Below are 22,082 nucleotides of genomic sequence, written 5' to 3'. Positions count from 1 at the left end.
GGTGGTAATAATAACAACTACAACATATTCCTGGTATTCCGTCTCTCAGTTCTCACACAGTCCTTTGCTGGGTACACACTAGCTGTACCCTAATTTTACAGATGAGGAAACTGAGGCACAGAGAAGTTAAGTAATCTACCCAAGAGCACACAGCTGTAGGTGGCCCATGGCTGTGTTCCTAACCACTGCCCCACACTTCCCCAGCACTCAGTGAGTTCTCAGTAAATGTCTCCTCCCTGGGCTGTGCACCCCAGGCTTGCTTCCTCCACCCACCGTCTGTCCACAGAGCAGCCTGAGTGAGTGTCCCATGATGCAGATCTGACCCTGGCTCTCTCCTACTTAAAACCCTTCATGAATCCCCAGTGTTTTCAGGAGTAAGTCCAGACCCTCAGCCAAGTTTCAGGGCCCTCCACGAGCGGCTCTACCACCCCCAGCCTTAGCTCCTGCCACCCAGACTCTGCAGGCACCAGCCAGAGTCAACCTCCTCCAAGCTTCCAAAGTGCCAGGCCCTTGCTTGTCTTTGCATATATGACTTGCTCTCCCTGGAATGCTCTACCCGTGCTTAGAGATGTCCCCCGGGGTGCCCTCCTCTGAGCAGTCTTCATGGGTGTCTCTTTCTGTGATCTCAGAGCTCACTACATCAGCTTCTCTCATGGTTGAGAAGGTCAAGGATGTACCTCTATTTCTTCTGCACCTCCAGCTATCACCCAGAGTCTGGCTGAAGCCAGGGGTTCAAACAGGTGTCTGAGGGCTCAGAGCAGAAATGGAGTGCCTGCTGCCCTTCCCCAGAGGGCCCTGGGACACTCATGGGGACTGGGCTTGACAGAAAGCCCAAGGGAGCCTTGATCTCACCTGGGTCCTGGTGGCTTCAGTGAGAGCTTAGTAGCCATGAGGCCTTTGGTGTTGGTTTGTTGATAGAGCCATAAATAGCTGTGTCCTGAGAGCCTGGAAGCCCAGGATGGGCTGGCTGAACCAGCTAGGGCAGTGGCTGGCTGGGGCTCCGAGAGCCCGGCTGGTGTGTGAGGGCAAGGTAGGCTGGAGGCGGTGACTGGGCCTGGCACCTACCGCTGATCTCACCAAGCTGAGTCTTGCAGGCACAAAGTCCTGCTGCCCCAGGGACCAGTGACCACACTTAGACACTGGGTATGTGGCCTCCCAGGGTGGGATTGAAGGAAAAGGGAGGAGGGAAGGGAAACCACTAAATGGAGGTCATTTGAGCCTCACTATGAAGAGGCCGGGTATGGAGAGTCATCCATTTTACCACTGAGGAAATGAGGCTCAGAGAGGTTATGTAACCTGTTTAAGGTCACACAGGATGTGGGGAAACAGATTTGTAGGAGACGCAGCATAAACCAGTGATTTCTATCTGGAGGCAGATATCCAAAGCTGGATGTTCCCAGGTGAAGCTGTGTGAACTTGTGACTTCTCCTCTCTGAGCCTCTGTTTCTTTAGCTGTATGAATAATGGCTCACACTTAAGACACACTCACTATTGCTTAGGCTCTGTTCTTTACCTATATTAACTCTTTTAATCCTCACGACAACTCCGTGAGGCAGGAGCCCATTTTACAAATGAGGAAACAGAGGCACAGAAAAATTGGGTTGCCCACAATCTCACAGTTACTGGCCTAGGCTCCAGACACCATGCTCTCAGCCCTGTGCTCTAGAGTGTCTGTAAAATACGGGCTTGTTGATCCAACAGATATTTCCAGGGCTCCTACTATCAGCCAAGCAGGCACTGTTCTGGGGATATAGGAGGGAACTAGACACAAGTCCCTGCTTCTAAAGGTGCCTTCAGTAGAGTTGGGGAGACAAAAAATAAGAAAACACAGATATTTCAGATGGTAGTACGTGCAATAAAGAAAAGCAAAGCCACTAGATAAGGGGACAGAGAGAAATGGGAGGTGTGTGGTCAGGGAAGGCTTCTCAGAGGAGGTAATGTGTAAGTTAATGTGAGGGAATGAACTCAGGGAATATCGGAGGGATAGGGGTTTCAGGATGAGGGTACCAAATCTGCAAAGGCCCCTGAGGCTGGAGTGGAGTGAAGGAAAGAGTGGCAAAAGGAGGGCCTTGAGGGAGGGTGTCAGCTCACATAGGTCTTGAAGGCCAGGCTAAGGACTTTGGAGATAACGATACCCCCCCCCCATGCACAGATATTATTAAAGGGTGTAACGCACCTGAAACCTGGGATGTAGTAAGTGCTCCGTAAAAGGTCTCCATTCATATTTTTTTACTGTTGTGGCAAAATACACATAACATAAAATTTACCACTTTAACCATTAGCAAGTGTACAACTCAGTGGCATTTATGTAGTGCATTCATAAAGTTGTGCAACCATCACCACTACCTAGATCCAGAACACTGTCATCACTCACTCCAAAAGGAAACCGTGTACCCACTAAGCAGACACTCTCCATTCGCTCCTCTCTCTACATCCTGGGAACCACTAATCTGCTTTTTCTCTCTATGGACTTGCCTATTCTGGATATTAAATAAGTGGCTCTTTCATTTAGTATAATATTTTTCAAGGTTCATCCACGTTGTAGCATGTATCAGTACTTCATTCCTTTCTATGGCTGAATCATATTCCATTGTGGGGCTATACCGCACCTTGTTCATCCATTGATCAGTTGATGGACATTTGGGTTGTTTCTACCTTGTGGTTATTGTGAATGGTGCTGCTGTGAACATTCCTGTACAAGTCCTTGCTTTAACACCTGTTTTCAATTATTTAGGTATATACCCAGGGGAGTAGAATTATTGGGTCACATGGTAATTCCATGTTTAACTTATTGAGAAACAGCCAAACTGTTTGTCACAGCGGCCATTACTCTTTTCATTGTTGTTATTATTATAAGGTTTCTATTTCCTTGTAAGGAAATTTGTTTCCTTCTCAGCCCACTCTAATGGTGCCCCCAAAGGCCAGGGGGGCCGGATCCTGCTACCTGTCCCTCCCTCTCCTTCTCTCCCCCTCCCTCCAGCGCTGGCCTTCGGCTCACCGGGGCCCCTCTTGCAGGTGTTCGGCGACGTGGACCAGGTGCGCATGACCTCGGAGGGCTCAGACTGCCGCTGCAAGTGCATCATGCGGCCGCTGAGCAAGGACGCGTGCAGCCGGGTGCGCAGCGGGCGGGCGCGAGTGGAGGACTTCTACACGGTGGAGACTGTGAGCTCCGGCACCGACTGCCGCTGCTCCTGCACCGCGCCGCCCTCCTCGCTCAACCCCTGCGAGAACGAGTGGAAGATGGAGAAACTCAAGAAACAGGCACCCGAGCTCCTCAAGGTAGACTTTCTGGAGTAAAGGCCGGGATGGGACCGCACTCCTGCGTGAATACCTAGCATAGGCTGGCGCTGGCTATCCCTCCAATGAAAAGGCCACACGTTCTAAGGCAGGGGTCCCATTTCACAGGTGAGGAAACAGTGGCTCCCTGAGAGGAAACCAATTCCTGCCTAAGAGCATTCGGCCAGTCAGCGATGGAGGCAGCATCCTTTGGCTAGCTTACCTGGATAGAGCCCTTTACCACCTAGTAGCATCTATCCCAGTGTCCTGTGGTTTACCCAACCAGGTCATGTGTTAGCACCTCCATGTAGTATTTTGTGGCATTTGATTGTTTTTTATGTAATAACGTTTCCCATATTCACGTACCGCCTTCGTGCCAGACGTTGTGCTGAGCTCTTTTCTTTTTTTTTTTTTTAACATTATTTCTCTAAATTCTTAAACCGTTTTGTGAAGTATGGGATCTTTGTCCTCATTTTAGAGGCAAGAAAACTGAGGCTTGGAGAAGTTAGGTAACTGGCCCAAGCTCTCACATAATGACATGCAGCCGCAAGTCTACACCATATTTTTATGTAAATTTTGTGCTTATAGTCCCCTCCCCCCACCCCACCATAGGAAGATTAGAAAGAGGCGCCACCTCTAGGTGTCACAGCCCTGTGCCGGGCCCACCACCAGGACCCATGGCTTGGACAGGCATGTGCAGGGAGACCACAGTCCCCCATACAGCCCGGCACCTTCGTGCCATTCACACCATGCGCAACTCCGTGCTTGGCGGGCCTGGTGGGGCTGGGATGTGAACTCACGGCCTGCTGTGTCCAAAGCATGTGTTCTAAATCACCCTGCTCTCCTGTCTTCCTTTCTGTAATAGCCAGATAATTTGGTGGCTTTTGAGAGGATCCTTTTCTTTTATAATTCCTTCCAAACATGTGTCTGTTTGCCCTTTTCGTGTCAAGAACTGTGAAGTTGACTGAGATGTTACCCTACTTGTAAGCTAACAAGTTAGCCTGCTAGTTTCATGGACGCTGGCAGTAGACACGAGCCAGAGACAAAGGACTTTATTACTCACAGTCGCCAGAGTGTCTCCACTTTCTTGCACTGGTTCTCCCACTCACTTCCCACAGGGTGATGCAGTGAGGGCCAGATAACACCTGCACACACAGTGGGATGTTTTCCAAGAGAGGAGCCCCAACTTAGAGAATCCAGATCTCTTATAATGAGCACCAAGCACACCTTCCCTGCTCCAGAGGGAAACACTCTGGATGCTCCAAGGCTGTTCACTCTGCAACAAGATGGCCTGGAACAAGGACAGTCAGTGCCTCTGCAGGCAAGACATGCAGAAAAGCAAGAGGCCTGGGAAGAACTGTCTCCCAACATTTGGCTAAAAATGTTTTCTTTAAATTTAACTTTAGTTTTATTTTTGTAACTACTGGATGGATACCAAAACTCTCGAAGTTGGGGGTGGCGATTGAATTTTAGGCCAAGTGGCCTCTTGACAACTTGGCAGTTCCTGGACCACACTGTCTCCCAAACCCAGTAGGGCCCTGCAGACTCCAGGCACTGAAGCCATAGGCCAGTCTTCAGTTACAGGGACAAAACCAACTTTTGCTCAAATCCACTTCTCAACAACTGAATTGTAAGCATACGTGACATGAGGATAGACAAAACCTTTTCCTAAATGCTGGCTAATTTAATCCTTGCTACAGCCCTTTGGAGAGGGAACTTATGTTCCCAGCTTTACTTGGGGGAGGAATCTGAGGCCCAGAGAGGAACTGTGACTTGCCTAACATAACACAGCAAGAAATTTGAATCCAGAATTCTCTGCTGTGTCCCCTTGCCCAGTGGAGAGGTCACTGGGCAGTTCTCTCAGCCGGGAGCTGTCCCTTCAGTGCACAGCAGCCATGGGGGGTTTTATTCAGCCTTAAAGGACTGGAGTGGGGCAGTGGTGGGATTAACCCAGCAGGAGGGGTCGTAGGAGGAACACAGAGAAGATACTCCGCCTCCTTGATACTGTAGGAGTATAAGTGAGTACCCGACAGGTACCCAGTGAGCCCCAAGAGGAGAAGTGGACAGAGGCAGTAGGAGACAGAGCTGAGGCCCCTCTCATTTGACTAGGCTCCCCCTCCCTCAGTGGGCAGCCCCCCCCAGGAGAGGAGGTTAGGGGAAGCCACTGCGGAGGGGAACAGGGCAACCCACCCTATACCTGCCCCTGTCTCTACCCCAACCCTTCCCCTCAAGCTAAGAACTGCAGCTGTGATTTAGCCTTAGTTGCATGGCTCTGAGGAGGAAGAATGGGATTCTAGATTCCCTTTCCTTCTGGACCTGAATTCAGCATGGCCCCACCCTTGAGGAATTCCAGTCCTATGGGGACACAGCTCCTGACCCCAGTAATGGCAGTGCGGTCAGTGCCGGGCCAATGGACGTCCCAGGGACTGTGGGAACCCAGAGGAGGAGGTAACATTACAACTGGGCTTTGAGGGATGTGTAGGAGTCCCTCGAGCAGAGCAGAAATAAGAACATTCTGGGTGAGAGTAAGTGGAGTGGGTGTGACCCAGGGTGCCTCCCTACCCTCTCTTTGCCCCAGCCCCACTAGCCGCCTGTCAGTTCCACACTGTACTTCTCAAACTATATGTGGTGAAAGACCAGTTTTTCAAACAATCTGTCAAGAACTGGGAATTCCTTGGCGATCCAGTGGTTAGGACTTGGCGCTCTCATTCCCAGGGGCCCAGGTTTGATCCCTGATCAGGGAACTAAAATCCTGCAAGCCACGTGGCTCGGTCAAAAATAAAATCTGTCAAGAACCAACACTCTTGTAAAATACTGTAAAAATGAATTGTTAGGAAAATGAATTGGAATAGAAACAGACACGCAAAATACAAGTCCAGTGTTGTATTATTAGAGTCTACAGATATAAAATTTCTCTGTCAAATGGCTCTGAAAGTTTATAAAAGCCTACGCTCGCTTTCTGTAATTATTTTATCACAGACTGGTAACGAGCAGCTTGGACTTGTGCTGGTCTGCAGACTACATTTTGAGTTGCTCGGCTCAAACACACCATGTGTCTTCACACCTCCAGCTCTTTGCACGAGCTGTTCCCTTTGCCTGGAATGTCCTTCTCCGGCCATCGTTGTCTGATTTGTGCTCCTTCTTCAGAGCTCAGTTCAAACAAAACTTCCTGCTGGCAGCCTTTACTAAACCACACACACTCCCAGACAAGGTCAGTGCCCCATCGTTAATGACCTGGGCACCTGTGTGTGTTCCCACCTGCATTCCCCGATCCAGGCACCTCTGTGTTACTCTGCACTCCTTGACAGCCTGTAAAGGACCATGAAGGCTCGTGTCTGTATTGTCATCACTGTCCTTAATGCCTGGCCCAGAGTGAACATTTGCTGAGGCCGAAGAAGGTGGCAGGGGCAGATCAAGAAGGGCTTGAATGCCAGGGTCAGGAGATAAGTAGTCACACTTGGGCAGTGGGGAGCCACAGCAAGTAATCTAGCAGGGGAGAGACCCATGGTCAAAGTTTTGGTGGCCATGAAGGCAGCAGAAGTGAAGCTAGGAGGTCCCATTTAGCCGCCTGGAATAGTAATCATCATTGCTGGTATTCATGAAGGCCTTGCTGTGTGCCCATTCTGAGCTGAGCCCTATCCAGACGGCACTGCTCCGCTCCACAACCCTGCTGCCCATTTCACAGAGAAGGAAGCTGAGGCCCAGGAGAGTCTCCGTGCATGGTCCTCAAACTGAACTCCACAGAGCCCTGGGGTACCATGCAACCCCTCGGAGTCTGAACAAGGTTGTAGGGGAGCAGAGAAGACTCGAGGCCCGATCCCTGCTTCCACCAGAGCCCCCCACCCCCTTTTTCTGTTTTAGAGATCAAAGTCTATTCAGAGAAGAACTCTGGCTTAAAACAGCTTGAACACCCCTGGGAGAGTGGGAGTAAAACTGTGTTGGAAACAGCTGGCCAAGGCCAGACAGGAGCACCACCATGCTCAGGCCCTGAGAGCGCGTACAGGGGTGGCTGGAGGAACCACCCGCTAGAAGCAAGGGAGAGCTGATCTCCCAACCGGCTCCTTGTGCCAAGGTTTCCCTGACACTCTCGCTGGCATCTTGGCCACTCTAGCTAGGATGCTGGGCTACTAGATGCCCACACCAATCAGGCATTGCCTACAGGCTGCCCCAGGAGGACATAGACTCCCAGGCATTTTGGTGGGCAAATGGCTCTTTGAAGAGAGTCACAGATGCAGACTGTTAAAAGGAGGCACATGGAAGCCAAGGCTGGGCACAAGAAACAGAAGCAGGGATCCAGGGGATGTGGATGGAGCTCCCCCCGTGTCCACTGCACACCTCGTGGGGTTGTTCAGGATTAAGTGAAATGGCTCATTCAAGCCCCTATGCAGTGTCTGCCATATGGAAGTGCTCAAAAGAGCTTTTCTTGTGTTTATGAGCAGGCTGGGTCTAGTCAGGCAGACCACTCAGAGGCTCTGGGGTTCACGCTCTGATGGGGCTCCTTTTGCACCCTCTGTGCCTGGTCGCGTGCTGTGCCTTTTCCCTAACCCTCACCCTTCCCCGGGCAGCTGCAGTCCATGGTGGATCTCCTGGAGGGCACCTTGTACAGCATGGACCTGATGAAGGTGCACGCCTACGTCCACAAAGTGGCTTCCCAGATGAACACGCTGGAAGAGGTAAGGGCAGGGCTCGAAACAGAGGCCAGGCTGGTGCAGTGCTGGCGGCCAAGGGCAGTGTCCGAAGGGGCCTAGGTAATTCTGTCTGGACCCTGGTGGCTGTTAGAAGCTGGACTCCTGCAGGGAGCTGGGAGAAGGAGATACAGGCCACAGGGTCCAGCCTTTGAGGAAGAGGTCTGACTGGGCCTCAAGGGCCTGTAGGAAGCTGGAAGGCTGGGTGGAGAAACTGAGGCACCTGCTGGTTGTATGAAAGAGGTGCAGAGGGGGCTGAAACTTGCAGTCGCCCTCAGTTCGCCAAGACCAGGGCCCATATATTGCACAAGTCTGGGGCAACCATTCGCATTGTGCAGGACCGGCCAAGCCCACGGGGGCCAAGCTCGAGGTAGCATGGCTGTTCAAGGACCCACCTACCGTGGAGGCAGAGGTGCTAAGTGTCTTCTCCTGGTCAGGGTAAATGTGCTGGAGGGCTGGGCGGGTGGCTGATACTGCCCCCTTAGGACAGGGACAGAGCTGAGTGAGCATGGAGGTTCAGGCTGCAGGTTTGAGGTTTGCATCTCTGCTGGCACAGCCTGGCCTCCGCCTGTTTCCTGCATCCGGTCCCTGCTGGGCTGCTGGGAGCCTGGGGATATGCAGCTGCCAGGAGGGGCGTGAAGGCTTCCTTTCCCAGCTTCCTTTCCACAGGAAGGGGGGCACCTGGGCATCCTGTGCCCCACGAGAGGAGATTAACCCCTTACTCAGCCCAAAGTTGGGGTCACAGTGGCTTCAATTATTCAAAAAGTGTTTGGTGAGTATCTCTTATGTGCCAGGCCCATGCCAGCATGGCAGAATGGTGACAGTCGTTGAATTTCTGCTGTGCACCAGCATTTCCTGTGCATCTAGTACATGCCAGGCTCTCCTGTTGTTGGTTCTACAGTTAGCCTCCTTTGACCTCTCCTCTGGTAATCTTAGGAAATGTTAACTCACTTCACGCAACTGTGAGCCAGACAATCTGGAGGGTATGTCTGCAGAGTCTGGAACAAACCAGAAATGATTTCTGCAGCCACAAGGAAATGATTTTTAAATTATCTTCTGTTTTGCATTATCTGTGCTTTGCTTCTGTTCACTAAGTGATAGCTATGAAAAAAAAAGAAAAAGAAAAAGTTTTTGCTACCACAGGGTGGGGGGGGGGAGGCGGAGAGAACAGCCTCACTGAGGAGGAGACGGCTCCCTCTGCCTAAGGGAAAAACATCGCAGGAGGTCAGGCGACAATCTGGGGTCCCAGCTTCCTTCTGCTTTCTTCCCTTACATCAGTGTTCTCAACCAGGGGTGATTTTGCTCCCCAGGGGACAGCCGGCACTATCTGGAGGCATTTCTGGTTGTCACAGTTTGGGGGAGGTGGGTGGCGGATGCTATCGGTCCTAGCGGGCAGAGGCCAGGGACGCTGCTAAACATCCTACAGTGCACAGGGCAGCCCTACAGCGCCCAAATGTCAGTAGTGCTGAGGCTGAGAAACCTGCCTTACACAGTGTGCCTTCTGTCCACCCTGTGATCCAGGTGGGAGTGGGGCTAGGGGCTGCTAAAGCCAGGCAGAGTCCCCAGCAGTAGGGAGACAAAGAGGCAGGGCAGGAGAACAAGAGGAAGAGTAAAGGTGGGGCTTGGTGCGGTGGGAGGAGCCAAGCCTGCCCAGGAGAGAAGTCGGAGACCTGGAGACTAGGAAGGGATCAGAGACCGTAGCAAAACCCCACAGAGTTCCGGTGTTTGAGTATTTTATTAAAAAGAGGTATTTATGTATTACTTGCTAAATTAAAAGGTAATTTTAAAGTAGCAAAAGATTGGTAGCAACTTAAAAGGTGGATCCATAAGGGACTGGCTAAATACATTTTGGCCCATCCATACAGTGGAAACTGTGTGGCGAGAAAAAGGTATGGGGAGTGCTATATATACAGATATGCAAGAGTTCCCAAAATAGGCTCAAGTGAGAAAGCAACGTGCAAAGGAAAGGAAGGCAGGGAGGAAGGGAGGGAACGCCCTGCCCGTTCCCCCAGGCCCTGCTCAGGAGACTGGGCAGCAAAGCCTGATGGCAGAAGCTGGGGTGTCCCCCGGGGCTGGGGACAGTCAGAGGCTGGAAAGGTCTTGGGTCCCGCCCCCACAGAGTATCAAGGCCAACCTGAGCCGGGAGAACGAGGTGGTGAGGGAGAGCATGCGCCACTTCAGGGAGCAGCTGGGGCACTACGAGAACCACTCAGCCATCATGATGAGTATCAAGAAGGAGCTCTCCAGTCTGGGCCTCCAGCTGCTGCAGAAGGACGCGGCCACGGCGCCCGCCGCTGCCCCAGCCCCCAGGCCTGGCAGTAAGGCTCAGGTGAGGCTACGGCTCTTGCGACGGGCCAGAAGGTGGGTGGGCTGGGAGCACAGTGTGCCAGGACCTCGGCCCTGAGGGCCAGCTGGGTGGGGTGTCGGGTCTGCGGGATGGGCCGAGGGCTGGCACAGCGGGGGAGTCCGTGGCAGGGTGGGGGCAGGGGCTGCCTGCTGCTCAGTGAGCCGTCAACACAGGTGAACTGGGGGCAGACGTGGGGCTCCAGCCCAGGGACACGGTTGTAGAGATGACCCTCCCTGCCTGGTCCTGGGGAACCAGGTCGGCTGCGGCAAAACCACTTCTAACCTCCCCTGCTGCGGCTGGGCCCCTGGCTGGGTCAGGCCTGCTCATGGGTAGATGGACAATGCCTTGGGGACCCCAGCCGACTAATACCACTTCATCCAACCCATCCTGGGGTGGAGAACTCCTGCAGCAAACACCCAGCCTTCCATATTCAAACTCAGCGCACAAAATGAGCAAAGGCCCTCACCAGGCTGAGCCACCAGACACACAACACACCTTCGGGCAGATTTGAAAAAGGCCCTCTTGTAGGCAGACATGCTGCAGAAAAGGCTCTCCCACAGGCCAGATAAATTAAAAGGAGGATCCCCCTTTGGGTGGATAAATTGTACAAAGGCTCCTTCCTGTGACAGACACGTACCAGGGTGTGCGGCTTGGCAAATGGAGTACAGACTAGACTTCAGTCCCATTCGTGCCCTTTTGACCAGTTCCACATGCAGGATACAGCCCACCACTCCCACAGCGGCCTTGTGTTTTGGTGAGTGGAGGAAAAAGGGAGCTGACTTCTTCGCAGACATTATCTCAGTTAATCTTATAGCCACCTGCGAGGAAGGATGCTCGTCGCCAGTTTGGCAGATGAAGAAACACGGAGGGGGGTCACTCAGAGAAGGTGGCTGTGTTGGAACCCGGGCCTGCCTGACAGCCGAGCCCACGCTCTTCCTCTCCACCCCTCAGCCTCCGTGCTGACGTTTTGACAATGGGGCTATTTGTGTCTGCAGCAGGGACCACCTAGATGCTGATAAAGCAGGGAGGAAGCCTAGTGTCTTGACCCAGAGCTGGCTTCCTGCTCATTCGTGTGCCAGTTCCACAGTAAGAATGAATCCCGTTTGGGCAGTGGCACAGAAGGTCTAGATCCTGTACTTACTGTATCTCCTAGAGACCCTGCCTAACAATGGGTGATGTCACCGGCCCTAGGTTCTTGTGCCAAGCCAGCATCAGAGGCATTTAAAAGGAAGCAAAAATAACAAAATTCACAAAATGTTAGAAACAGCATGCCCTAAGGTCAATGCCCCGGTGACCAACCATCCCAGTTTGCCCGGGACTGAAGGGTTTCCCAGGATACAGGACTTTCAGTGCTAACACTGGGAAAGTTCCATCACACTGTGATGAATTGGTCACCCTGCCTTGGAGCCTGAGAACCTCTCCCTGCCCACACACAAAGATCAATGAGTGAGAGGGACAGGGATGGGAAGCTGACTTCCCCAGGGAGCACACCGTTGTAGTCTACCCCCAGCGGGGAGTGTACAGGAGCTGGGAAGTAGAACAGGAATCTAACCTATCAGGCTGGGCTTCAAGCCTGCAGGGGAGCTAGAGAGCTGAGTGGGGAAACTGAGGCACACCCCAGTCATGAATGTAACTATGGGAGGAAAGCTGTGACTTCATGAGCACCTGGGATGCAGGGCCAGGAGCAACATGGCCATTACCAGCCCCCACATGCTGAGCCTCCTGACGCCCCGCAACATCCCTTCTACCATCCTCCAAATCTGAGACTTCCCTTCTCCCCCAGGACACAGCTGGAGGGAAAGGCAAAGACAACAACAAATATGGCAGCATGCAGAAGAGCTTTGTAGACAAGGGCCTCCCAAAACCTCCTAAGGAGAAGCTGCTGAAAGTGGAGAAGCTGAAGAAGGAGGGCAAGGGCAGACTCCCCCAGACCACAGCCAAGCCCCGGGCCCTGGCCCAGCAGCAGGCTGTGATCCGAGGCATCACCTACTACAAGGCGGGCAGAAAGGAGATGACCGAGGCCATGGCTGGTGAGTCAGAGGAAGATTGGAACCTTGGGGAGTGGGGGCCCCTACAGGGACCCAGGGTCTTCTCTACAGTCAGACTGCCCCAGATCTCAGCTCCATGGGTTACCTGTTGGTGCCCTTTGCTCGTCCTGGGGTTGTTGGGGATGAAATGATCAAATCAACACAAAGGGCCACTCAGCTCCTCTCCAGTAGTTATAGCTGTCTCCACCCTCACTGGCCTTTTCCTTCTTCATTGAAAGATGTGCGGAAAGTTCACTATGTACGTGCTGTACCTTCCGGACTTTCTGCCTAACACGGAGCTCACAGTCTAGTGGGAAAAAGCAAACCCATAACCAGGCAGCTGCCTCTGGTGGGCGGGCAAACACAGGGACCAGACCAGCGTTCTGGGAAGTGACCTGGGGCCTTTGAGGCACCTCCCATTTCCAGACTGGCCTTGGAGTGGATGGCCTCTCCAGCACCTCCCACTCTTTTCTCCCCAAAGAAGAGCCCACAGACTCTTGTATCTTTCTTACAGCTCCCTGCCCGATCACAGTGAAGGACAACAAAATAATGAACCGAGAAACAAGAGACAAAATTTCCAAGAGTTCCCAAATTTCTGGGCCATCCCCACTGGTGTGGCTCCTGATTCTTCCCCTGAGCCCCTCCCCAGATGCCTGCTCTCCTCTGATGTCCCTGAGAGGTGTCCCAAGCCTGCTCCCCCTTCCAGGGTCCTGCTGACCACCTCCTCCAGTGAGGTTCTCTGCCCAGCCCATGCCCAAGGGGGCCAGGGGTAGAACTGTGAGGGACCAGTCTCCCAAGAGCCCCCTCAATTCTTGGCCTCTCAGGGCTCAGGGGCCTCTTCTCCCAGCTCCTGGTGCCAGCTGCTGGCTCTGAGTCCTGCCAGGTCAGCCTAGCCACGGCATAGAGCCTCTGACCCCTGGCCAGGGCTCTGCCCAGGAACAGCTGCAGGCATCTGACTCTGCCAGTGAGGGCCGTGGGAACAAGCCCCTGCCCTGGCAGGCTGCCAAGGCTGGGCCCCACTGAGGCCTGCTGACCAGAGGGGGTGCCCGCATTCCCGAGAGACTCTAGGGGCTGCTCCACAGCAGGGCCTGGCTAAACCTCCGTGCAAAGAGGAAGCCCAGCAGGGAGAGAAAAGGAAGAAGTCAGGTGATTGTCTTGGAGTCAAGGGGCCTCAGTGCATCTCTGGGGGCCACACCATCACGGTAACAACAGCACCATTCCTTTGTCTCTGGCATCACAGCCTGCGGAGTCCTTTCACACATGCTGTTGCACTTGATCCAGCAGAGGAAACAAGCTCAGAGAGGTGAAGTGACAGCCTCCAGGTTTCACGGCGAGTTAGTGGGACTGGAACCCAGAGGCTGAGGAGTTTTTGTCCCCTGCGCTGTGCCACTGAGTCTTTCCCTACCCAGACCCCATCCATTCCAACCCAGGAAAGCGTGGGTCAGGGAGGACGCAGAGATGGCCCCAAACCAGTCCCACGGAGCTGCAAAAGTCCTCCTATCAGCAAAGCCTGTGCCAGCAGGAGTGGAAGAAGTGAGGGAGGGATGCCAAGAAAGCTGAGAGATGGGAGATAGGAGATGAACGAGGGGGCAGAGACAGAGAACTGGGGTCCAGAGGTGACGGGAAGCTGGCTGCACCTGCCCTGCCCTACCTGAAGTGGCAAATCCTGGGTGAGAGAAACTAGAGGGTGTTTCCAGGGCAGCGGACTAGGAGAAAGTCTGTAAAATGGGAGCAAGGGTGTCTGCCTCCTGGAATTGGATCCAGGAAATGAAGGAATTGGTACAAAGGGACATTGAGGGGGGAAAGGGGTCTCACATCTGGCACCTCATATTTGCCAGGATCTGTGCAAATGTCTTGTGCACATTTTCCTCTAATCAACACAACAGCTTGACGTGGTGGACCTCATGACTCATTTCACGGAAGGGGAAGCCGAGGCCCACTGAGGCAGGGGACTTGGCCGAGGCCACTCATCTCAGGGGCCTATAGCCAGTTTGCTGACCATGAAGCCTTCCCCACCTCCCACTTTTCAAGGCCTTTCACTCCTTAGGGGCCACCCGCACGTCTCCCCCATGGCCCCAGCGCTGGGACCCAGTGGGCCTGGACCCCGGGCAGCGGCAGTGCTGCTGGGATGTGAGCACAGGGTCTTCTCTCCACAGATAACGCCCTCAAGGGCACTTCCTGGCTGGAGCAGCGGCCGCCCCGGGTGGAGGGCAGGCAGCCTGAGCCCAACTCAGCAGAGCGTGACGAGACTGGGCCCAGGGCCTCTGAGGGAGCGGACTTGGCCCCTGGCACCCCTGCCTCGGATCCCACCCCCACCCCTACCCTGACTCCCATCACCAGTCCCCTGCCCACCACGCCACCTTCACGCCCAGAAGTCCCCAGCCAAGGTGAGTAAGCCTCCCAGGGGTCAGCAAACTACAGCCCGTGGGCCAAACACAGCCTATAGCCTGTTTTTGTACAGCCCTTGAGCTAAGAGTGGTTCTTACATTTTTTAAGGGTTGTTAAAGAATATGGGACAGAAGTATGTGGTCTGGAAAGTCTAAAATGTTTGCTATCTGATCGTTACAGAAAAAGCTTGACAACATTAACAGTGAAACAAGGTAGTGTTTCCAACAAATTCTTCTTAAAACGTCACCTAGAACCCCATCATCAAATCCAGCAACTATTTTCACTTCTGTATTTCCTCTGTCTAGTCTTTGGCCGTTTTTATCTCCATGTTTATAGTTTTGGCTTGTGTCTTTGGTAGAAATCTTCCTCATTAAGTCATCGATGGAGCCCGTCCTTCTGGAGGGCATCTTGGCTATCTGTGATAACAAGACAAAACCATTCCCTACTTTGGTCCACGTGCATTCCACTTCTAGGAATCTCTTTCCTAAAGGATCCATCAGATATGTGAACAACAGCTGCAGCTTAACTGGTTTCCTTGCAGCCTGTTTCTAACGTCAGAAAACTGAACATAATCTAAAGGCCTAACACTGAGGGGACTGGTTAAATAAATTCAAGGGCGCAGCTGTCTGGCGGCCTGGTGGAACCTTGAGATCACATCATTAAAAGGCCATTTAATGATGTGAGAGATTGCTCAGTGGAAGGAAAAAACAGGATACCTAAAACTGTATATTCAGAATCATGTTTTTTTTTAAGTATGTCTGCATGACTATACATGCAGAGAAAAAAAAGGAAAGGAAAGAAATACAACATGTTTAAAAATTTCTTTGAATAATAGAATTTTGAATGATTTTTATTTTCTCCGTTCTCCTTTTCTGAATGTTCTGTGTTTTCTACAATGATCAGACATTGCTTTGATCACGAAGAAAGAAAAAAGAAATACATAAGGCTGCAAACAAAACCTCAGGAGGGATTTAAGTAAGACCCAGATAACGTTCCCAGGACTGTTGCTCTGGCTCAGCGTCTGTGGGTCTGTGTACCAAATGCTGCACCCCTTGCTCCCCACAGGCAGAGAGACGAGCTGCGAGGGCACCCTCCGGGCCGTGGACCCCCCTGTGAGACACCACAGCTATGGGCGCCATGAGGGAGCCTGGATGAAGGACCCCGCTGCGAGGGATGACAAGATCTATGTCACCAACTACTACTATGGAAACAGCCTGGTGGAATTCCGCAACCTGGAAAACTTCAAGCAAGGTCAGGGACCCCTGTGATGGGAAAGGGGCAGGTGTGGGTAGCCTAGGGAGGGTCCCCCATGGAGACTTGGCCCTCCTTTGCCTTGTGGTTTCCTGTGGTCCAGACTTCCCCTGCCTGGCCTAGCTCTGAATGGTCAGCCACCACAAGAAGAGGAGTCTGGGGGCACCCCCTATGTGCTGGCCCCAGGCCAGAAGCTGGAATGCAACAGCAAACAAGATGGACATGGTCTTGCCCTCATGAGTGTAATTTACTGTCAAGGGTAACAATGCTTAGAATTTCCACTTGTTGAGTGCTTATTATGTGCTAATCACCAGTGTGTATCAGCTCATGATATCTTTGAGGTGGGGGTTATCACCCTGTTTTACAGATGAGCAGAGCCCCAGGCCTTACAGGACCTTCAGGTCTGGGCAGGGAAGGGCAGAAATTTGGTTATCAGATCTGGAACATGATGAGGGGAAAGGGTCATTTAGACATGAGCTGCCCTCCAGAAATGCACAATCTGATGTGCATGGCAAAGGCTTGAAGAAACAATGTCAATATAGTGCTAGAGGGAGGCCTCGGGGGCTATGGGAACCCAGCCTGGAGATCAGGGAAGACTTTCCAGAGGAGGTGATGCTGAGGCATTCCCCAGGCAGATAGGATGGGAAATGGCAATCTAGGCAGAGGAAACAGCGTGGGCAAACGCCCTGAAACAAAGCACAGGGGCTGGTAACAGCGTGTATCTAAATCCTGGCTGTGCTGTTCCACAACCAGTGACCTTGAACCCTCTGAGCCTGTTCTCTCCCCGGCAAATGGGATAATAATAGTACCTCCTTCATGGGACTGTCTTGATGGGATCAGATAACTGGCCCAGCTCCAGGCCCATAGCTCACTCAGTATCCTTGCTGGGCCACCCAAGAGCCCTGGTCCCTGGCCTCCCTGGTCCCTGGGGTGGGCTGGGGCTTTTTCGGGAAGCTCTGGTGTGACCTTCCGCCCTCCGCACGCAGGCCGCTGGAGTAACATGTACAAGCTGCCCTACAACTGGATCGGCACAGGCCACGTGGTGTACCAGGGCGCCTTCTACTACAACCGCGCCTTCACCAAGAACATCATCAAGTACGACCTGCGGCAGCGCTTTGTGGCCTCCTGGGCGATGCTGCCCGACGCGGTGTACGAGGACACCACACCCTGGAAGTGGCGCGGCCACTCGGACATTGACTTCGCCGTGGACGAGAGCGGCCTGTGGGTCATCTATCCTGCTGCGGATGACCACCACGAGGCCCAGTCCGAGGTGATCGTGCTGAGCCGCCTGGACCCCGGCGACCTGTCGGTGCACCGTGAGACCACGTGGAAGACGTGGCTGCGGCGAAACTCCTACGGGAACTGCTTCCTGGTGTGCGGCATCCTGTACGCCGTGGACACCTACAACCAGCGGGAGGGCCATGTGGCCTATGCCTTCGACACGCACACGGGCACCGACGCCCGCCCGCAGCTGCCCTTCCTCAACGAGCACGCCTACACCACCCAGATCGACTACAACCCCAAGGAGCGGGTGCTCTACGCCTGGGACAACGGTCACCAGCTCACCTATACCCTCCACTTCGTGGTCTGAGCGAGACCTGGGCTCACGGGAGAGGAGTGGCCGTGGGCATGGGGGGCTCCCCACAGTGACTCCTGCAAGGGACTCCCTCAGCAAATATTTATTTACTGGGCCCAGGCCTGGAGCTAGGTGCTAGGCAGTGGGCACAGCCAGCGTCAAGCTTCCTCAACACTCAGTGGAGTAATAATCACTTACATTTGCACAGCACTGCCAAGAGCTTCATGTGCACTAACCCACTTAATCCTCCTGACACCCTTGGAGGTAGAGACAGTTAAGCCCATTTAACAGGTGAGGAGACTGAGGCCTCACTTTTGATCCGGCAAACCCATTTTACAGATGAGACCTGACCATGCTCTACCCTAACCTCTCCCCTACCTCCAACCCTCTCCCCTCTCCCCTCATTTCTCTTGTTCTCTCAAGTCTATCTCCCTTCCCCGGGGCTACTCAAAACCAGAGGCCTTTGGGACCAACACACTAGTGTTGGGTGGAGGCCCAGCTCTGCGTGCCACCCCAGGCCCCTGTTCTGACGGAGCTGTTGGTGGCCCTGGGGCTTTGGGCCCTTTGGCTAATGGGCTAATGTCCTTGTTCCATGCCTTTGGCCAGCCCCCAATCCCCACCCCACCCGCTGTCTGACCACATTCCAAACCTCCACAGTCACCCAGCCACTGAGCAGAAACCACACCCCGAGAAAAAATACCAGCCCCCGTTCCAAGACCCCCCGCCCCGTACTCATTTTTATTTTCTCTTATTCTTCATCAGTGCCGTCACTTGTTTCTGCAGCAGCAGCTGAGAAGGCTGCAGGCAGCTGCCTGTCAGCAGCGACTCTACCAGGGTGGGGAACTGGGCCAGGCCCCGAGGCTCCCTTTTCACCCAGAAGTGCTGGCTTTGGCCACATACCCAGGCTGTGGGACCTCTCCCCAGTCCCTCCCAGAGCCTTTGCGCCTGGGGTCCACCTCATCCTTTCTCTCTGGGCCTTTGAACCCACAACCTATACGCACTCAGGGATACCTCCAGGTCGGCCACGAGCAAGACCCTAGGCCTGAGGCTGGGTGGCACCAGGATGAAACAGGTTTCTTCTTCCTTGTCAGTCCTAACCTGGTTATTTGGTGGGCTGGCCTGGGGGACCGGGGGAGGCTGAGATCTGGGCAACCAGGTCCAGAGGAGGCTTCGGACCTTCTGGGTGCAGGGAGGAGTCAGAGGTGAAAGCTGGGAGGGAAGGAGAAAGGGATCTGTGGATCAGACTTTTCCTGGCTTCAGAGATAATGGTGCCAGGGCTGCCCCGAGCCCAGGACTTGGGGCTGAGGGTGCACAGGTGGGCTCCCCCGAGCCTCAGACCCAGCAGCCCCGGGGACAAGACCTTCAGGCCTGCCCCACATCTGCTTTGAACAGTATTTTTAGAACTGGAAGAAGTTCTCCGGTCTGACTCCCTATATCTACAAAGGAGAAATAGGCCCAGAAAGGTTTAGAGAATGGCTCAGGGCCACACTGGGAACAGGACCCAGCTGATCTCCTTCCAGAAGGGCTTTGTCTTTATCCTTTATTCTCCACGCTCAGAGGCAGCTAGGCAATAGACCACCCAGCACCCAAGTCATCCCAACACCTTTGAGGGGTGTTTACTGCTGATCTCTACACAACCCCGGACCCTGCTTCTTTCATTCTGTCCCCATGCCAGCTCCCAGGTATCTGTATATATGAACACCCAGCTGCATACCCAAGAGTGTAAAGAAATGCATTTTGTGCAGGATACATTTCTTTCAGGCATTGTCAGGTGATGTTGTTTTGTTTAAGCCGTAACTCACTCCCGAAGTAAAGGGGAATGATGGCGCCCAGCCAAGCAAGGCCTGACTCATAGTGGCGGACACATCCAGCCTCCCCCGCCCAACTGAACTCTGAGGGCTCCACTTAGAAACTCTTCAGGGGGCTGCAAGTCCCAGCGTTTCCCTTGGCCCTGGGTGTGGGTTTTAGAAGACTCTGTCTTTCGCGATATCACAGCCCAACCACATGAGAAATGTTCAGGCTCCTCTTTCCCCATTAGTCTTAGAAAAGGGAAAGTTGGAATGCACCAATTTTGGAAAAGGACAAGCAAAATGGTTTTCTCGGGGAGAGGATGCTGGCTGCAGCCTCTAAACATTCACTAAGCCCCTTCTGTTTTCAGGCCCTTGTATGTGGGTTATGTTGTAGGTACAGTTATTTTCCTCATTTTACAGATAGTCAAACTGGAGCCCAGAGAGGTTAAGTGGAGGCAGGGTCAAGTGGAAAGCCAGGTTTCCAAATCGGTAATATAACCTGAGCATCAACAGTGGGCTAAGCAAGCCATGTGCATATTCTTGCATCTTCACAACAGTGGAAGGGATGTACTCTGAGTGTGTCCATTTTACAGACGAGGAAACTGAGGTAAAGGGACTTACCCAAGCATAACAGCTTAGCCTGTAGCACAGTCAGGTTTTCAGGGCTGGTCAGCACACGTTCTTTGCCAACTCTGTGTCACTCTAGCAGCAGCTCCAGAAATGGTGGTCGTTGCTTTTAACCAGTGTAGCCAAGCCACGAATTGCATCTACATAGGAGACCCAAGAAGGAGGTTGGGGTCAGTTTATAAAGAGCCTTGAATGCCAAACCAGAGAAAAGAAAATTCCAAGACAACTGGATTTTGTTCTATCGGTGACAGGAGGCAGGGAAGAGTTTTTGTTGTGGGATTTATTACAGTCGGTAACAGGTACTTCAAACAAAGAAGGAGAGGGCTAGCTTTTCCTACCGACCTCAGCTGTGACAGCAAAGGAAGTTGTCTCTGGTGTTTCTGAACAACATGCTACGTGAAGGGGCTTTGGCTGCCACCTTTGAGTCCTCCCAAGAGATTTCTAGACCTTAATATTTAATTTGCTCTGTCTGGGAGGCAGCCCTAAAGGTGAGGCTGGGCGTTTTTCCTGGGAATGACTTGAGGGCTACTGAAAGCCCGTATGTTCTAAAGCACCTTTTCCTCCATGACAGCACTGGAAACCACTCTGGTGACAGGAGGACACAGCACTGGATGGTTGTCAGGGAGCCCTGGATAGGAGTTAGGGAGTACTAGGTTAGAATCCAGCTATGCTTCTGACATGCTGCACAGAGGGGACAGATGTCAACTCCCTTTTATGGCTGAAGACCTGCAGCTTAGTGAGGACAAAGGGCAGCTGAGGGCCCAAGCAGTACCCTCCTAGAGCTAGAAGTCACCTTTACATACATTATCACTAATCCACCCAGGAACCCCAAGGTTGGCATTACTTTTCCCTATTACAGGGAGTGAACCTCAAGTTCAGAAGCGTTAAGCAACCTGCTCAGGGTCACAAATCTAACAAGTAGTAGAGTCAAGAGTTGAACCAGGTCTGTTTTTACACCAAAGCCCCAAACTAACTGTTGTTAGGAATTTTGTAACCAGTCAGGTTTTCTTCCTTGCTCTGGCTAATGGGAAGCTCAAAGTCAAATTTGAGATTATTTTTAACAATTGTACTGGGTCTCCTACTGGACTCTGGCTTCATTCTGGCTTTCTGCTTTTACCTTTACCCTGATCTCTTTATTTTTATTATATTGTATTTTATCTATTTTTGTAAATTGCCACAATACCTTTTTTTGCAACAAGGTGGAATATACCTAAATAAATACGTGATCAAAAGCTTGATTTAAAAGTCTTGACTAAATGCTATGGTCTGCATCCTTATCATAACACAGACATTTAATTACTTTAAAACAATACTTTGTTATGAGAATCGGCCTTGTTGCTAGAAACTGATCTGGATTATGAACTAGGGCAGAAGAATCCAACTCAGGCTGACAACCAGGCCCCTCCCAGTGAAGAGGAGAAGCAAGCCATTCCCAAAGGTATGCAGACACTACCTTGCAGCCCCGCCTTCAGCTGCAGAGAGAGAACCCCAGGGAGGGAGCCTTGAGCATCACTTAGTCCCATGTTCTCAAACTTCAGTCCTTCATGTACAGACCCTCGTTGTGATCTTTGTCATTTCCCTCTACCATCTTCAGTATAGTTTTCTATTTCTTTTTTCAATCATTTCATTCTTTTTACTAAAATAATTTTATTTCAAAGGGAAGCTTTATAAGCTGTCAGCAAAAACGAAAACAAAAAGTCTTAAAAAAATTTTTTTTAAGTAGGAATATTACAATAGTAAAAAGAAAGCCAGTGACCACAAACACAAGGTGACCGGGATGCGACACAGAACAAGCAGCACTGTCGCATCCCACTGGACACCGTGCCGGTGAGGCCGGCCAAAGCGCTTTGTGTAAAAAGGAAGATTAGCAAATGTTCAAGGGACATAAAGGGCAAACCAGCAGCAAGTGGATATTGTCCTTGATGTAATCAGAGGGATGGGATTGGAAGGGAATAGCTTCTCCCATGTGGCTTAATGGCCCTTCACGTGGTGGCTTAGGTACCTCCAAGGAGTTCTCAAACCACTGATGGGTGACTTGGATTTAGACTAGCTTCCCAAACACACACACACACACACACTCATTCAGCCAGGCCTTCCCTCCCCGGCCTCCCCCAG

At 52.4% G+C, this 22,082-nt stretch overlaps 1 protein-coding gene across 3 annotated transcripts in view; it reads left to right on the top strand.

The window, feature by feature from the left end:
* OLFML2A (olfactomedin like 2A) overlaps nucleotides 1-21,575 on the top strand; it is a 33,826-nt gene extending 12,251 nt beyond the window's left edge. For 2 of the 3 annotated variants that reach the window (XM_030858699.2, XM_030858698.2), the window contains exons 2-8: nucleotides 3,016-3,279; nucleotides 7,842-7,949; nucleotides 10,081-10,290; nucleotides 12,092-12,338; nucleotides 14,492-14,722; nucleotides 15,789-15,974; nucleotides 16,961-21,574. In XM_030858699.2, coding sequence (XP_030714559.1) covers nucleotides 3,043-3,279; nucleotides 7,842-7,949; nucleotides 10,081-10,290; nucleotides 12,092-12,338; nucleotides 14,492-14,722; nucleotides 15,789-15,974; nucleotides 16,961-17,565 — 1,824 coding nt within the window. In that variant the 5' untranslated portion in view covers nucleotides 3,016-3,042 and the 3' untranslated portion in view covers nucleotides 17,566-21,574. Of the gene's footprint in view, nucleotides 1-3,015; nucleotides 3,280-6,259; nucleotides 6,488-7,841; nucleotides 7,950-10,080; nucleotides 10,291-12,091; nucleotides 12,339-14,491; nucleotides 14,723-15,788; nucleotides 15,975-16,960 lie in introns of those variants that run through there. The other variant, XM_060300447.1, reaches the window with a different exon arrangement.
* The last annotated feature ends 507 nt before the right edge of the window (nucleotides 21,576-22,082 follow it).

Source organism: Globicephala melas, chromosome 6, assembly GCF_963455315.2.
Source record: "Globicephala melas chromosome 6, mGloMel1.2, whole genome shotgun sequence".
In the NCBI taxonomy this organism is placed as follows: domain Eukaryota; kingdom Metazoa; phylum Chordata; class Mammalia; order Artiodactyla; family Delphinidae; genus Globicephala; species Globicephala melas.
This window is presented reverse-complemented; position numbering and strand designations above follow the sequence as displayed.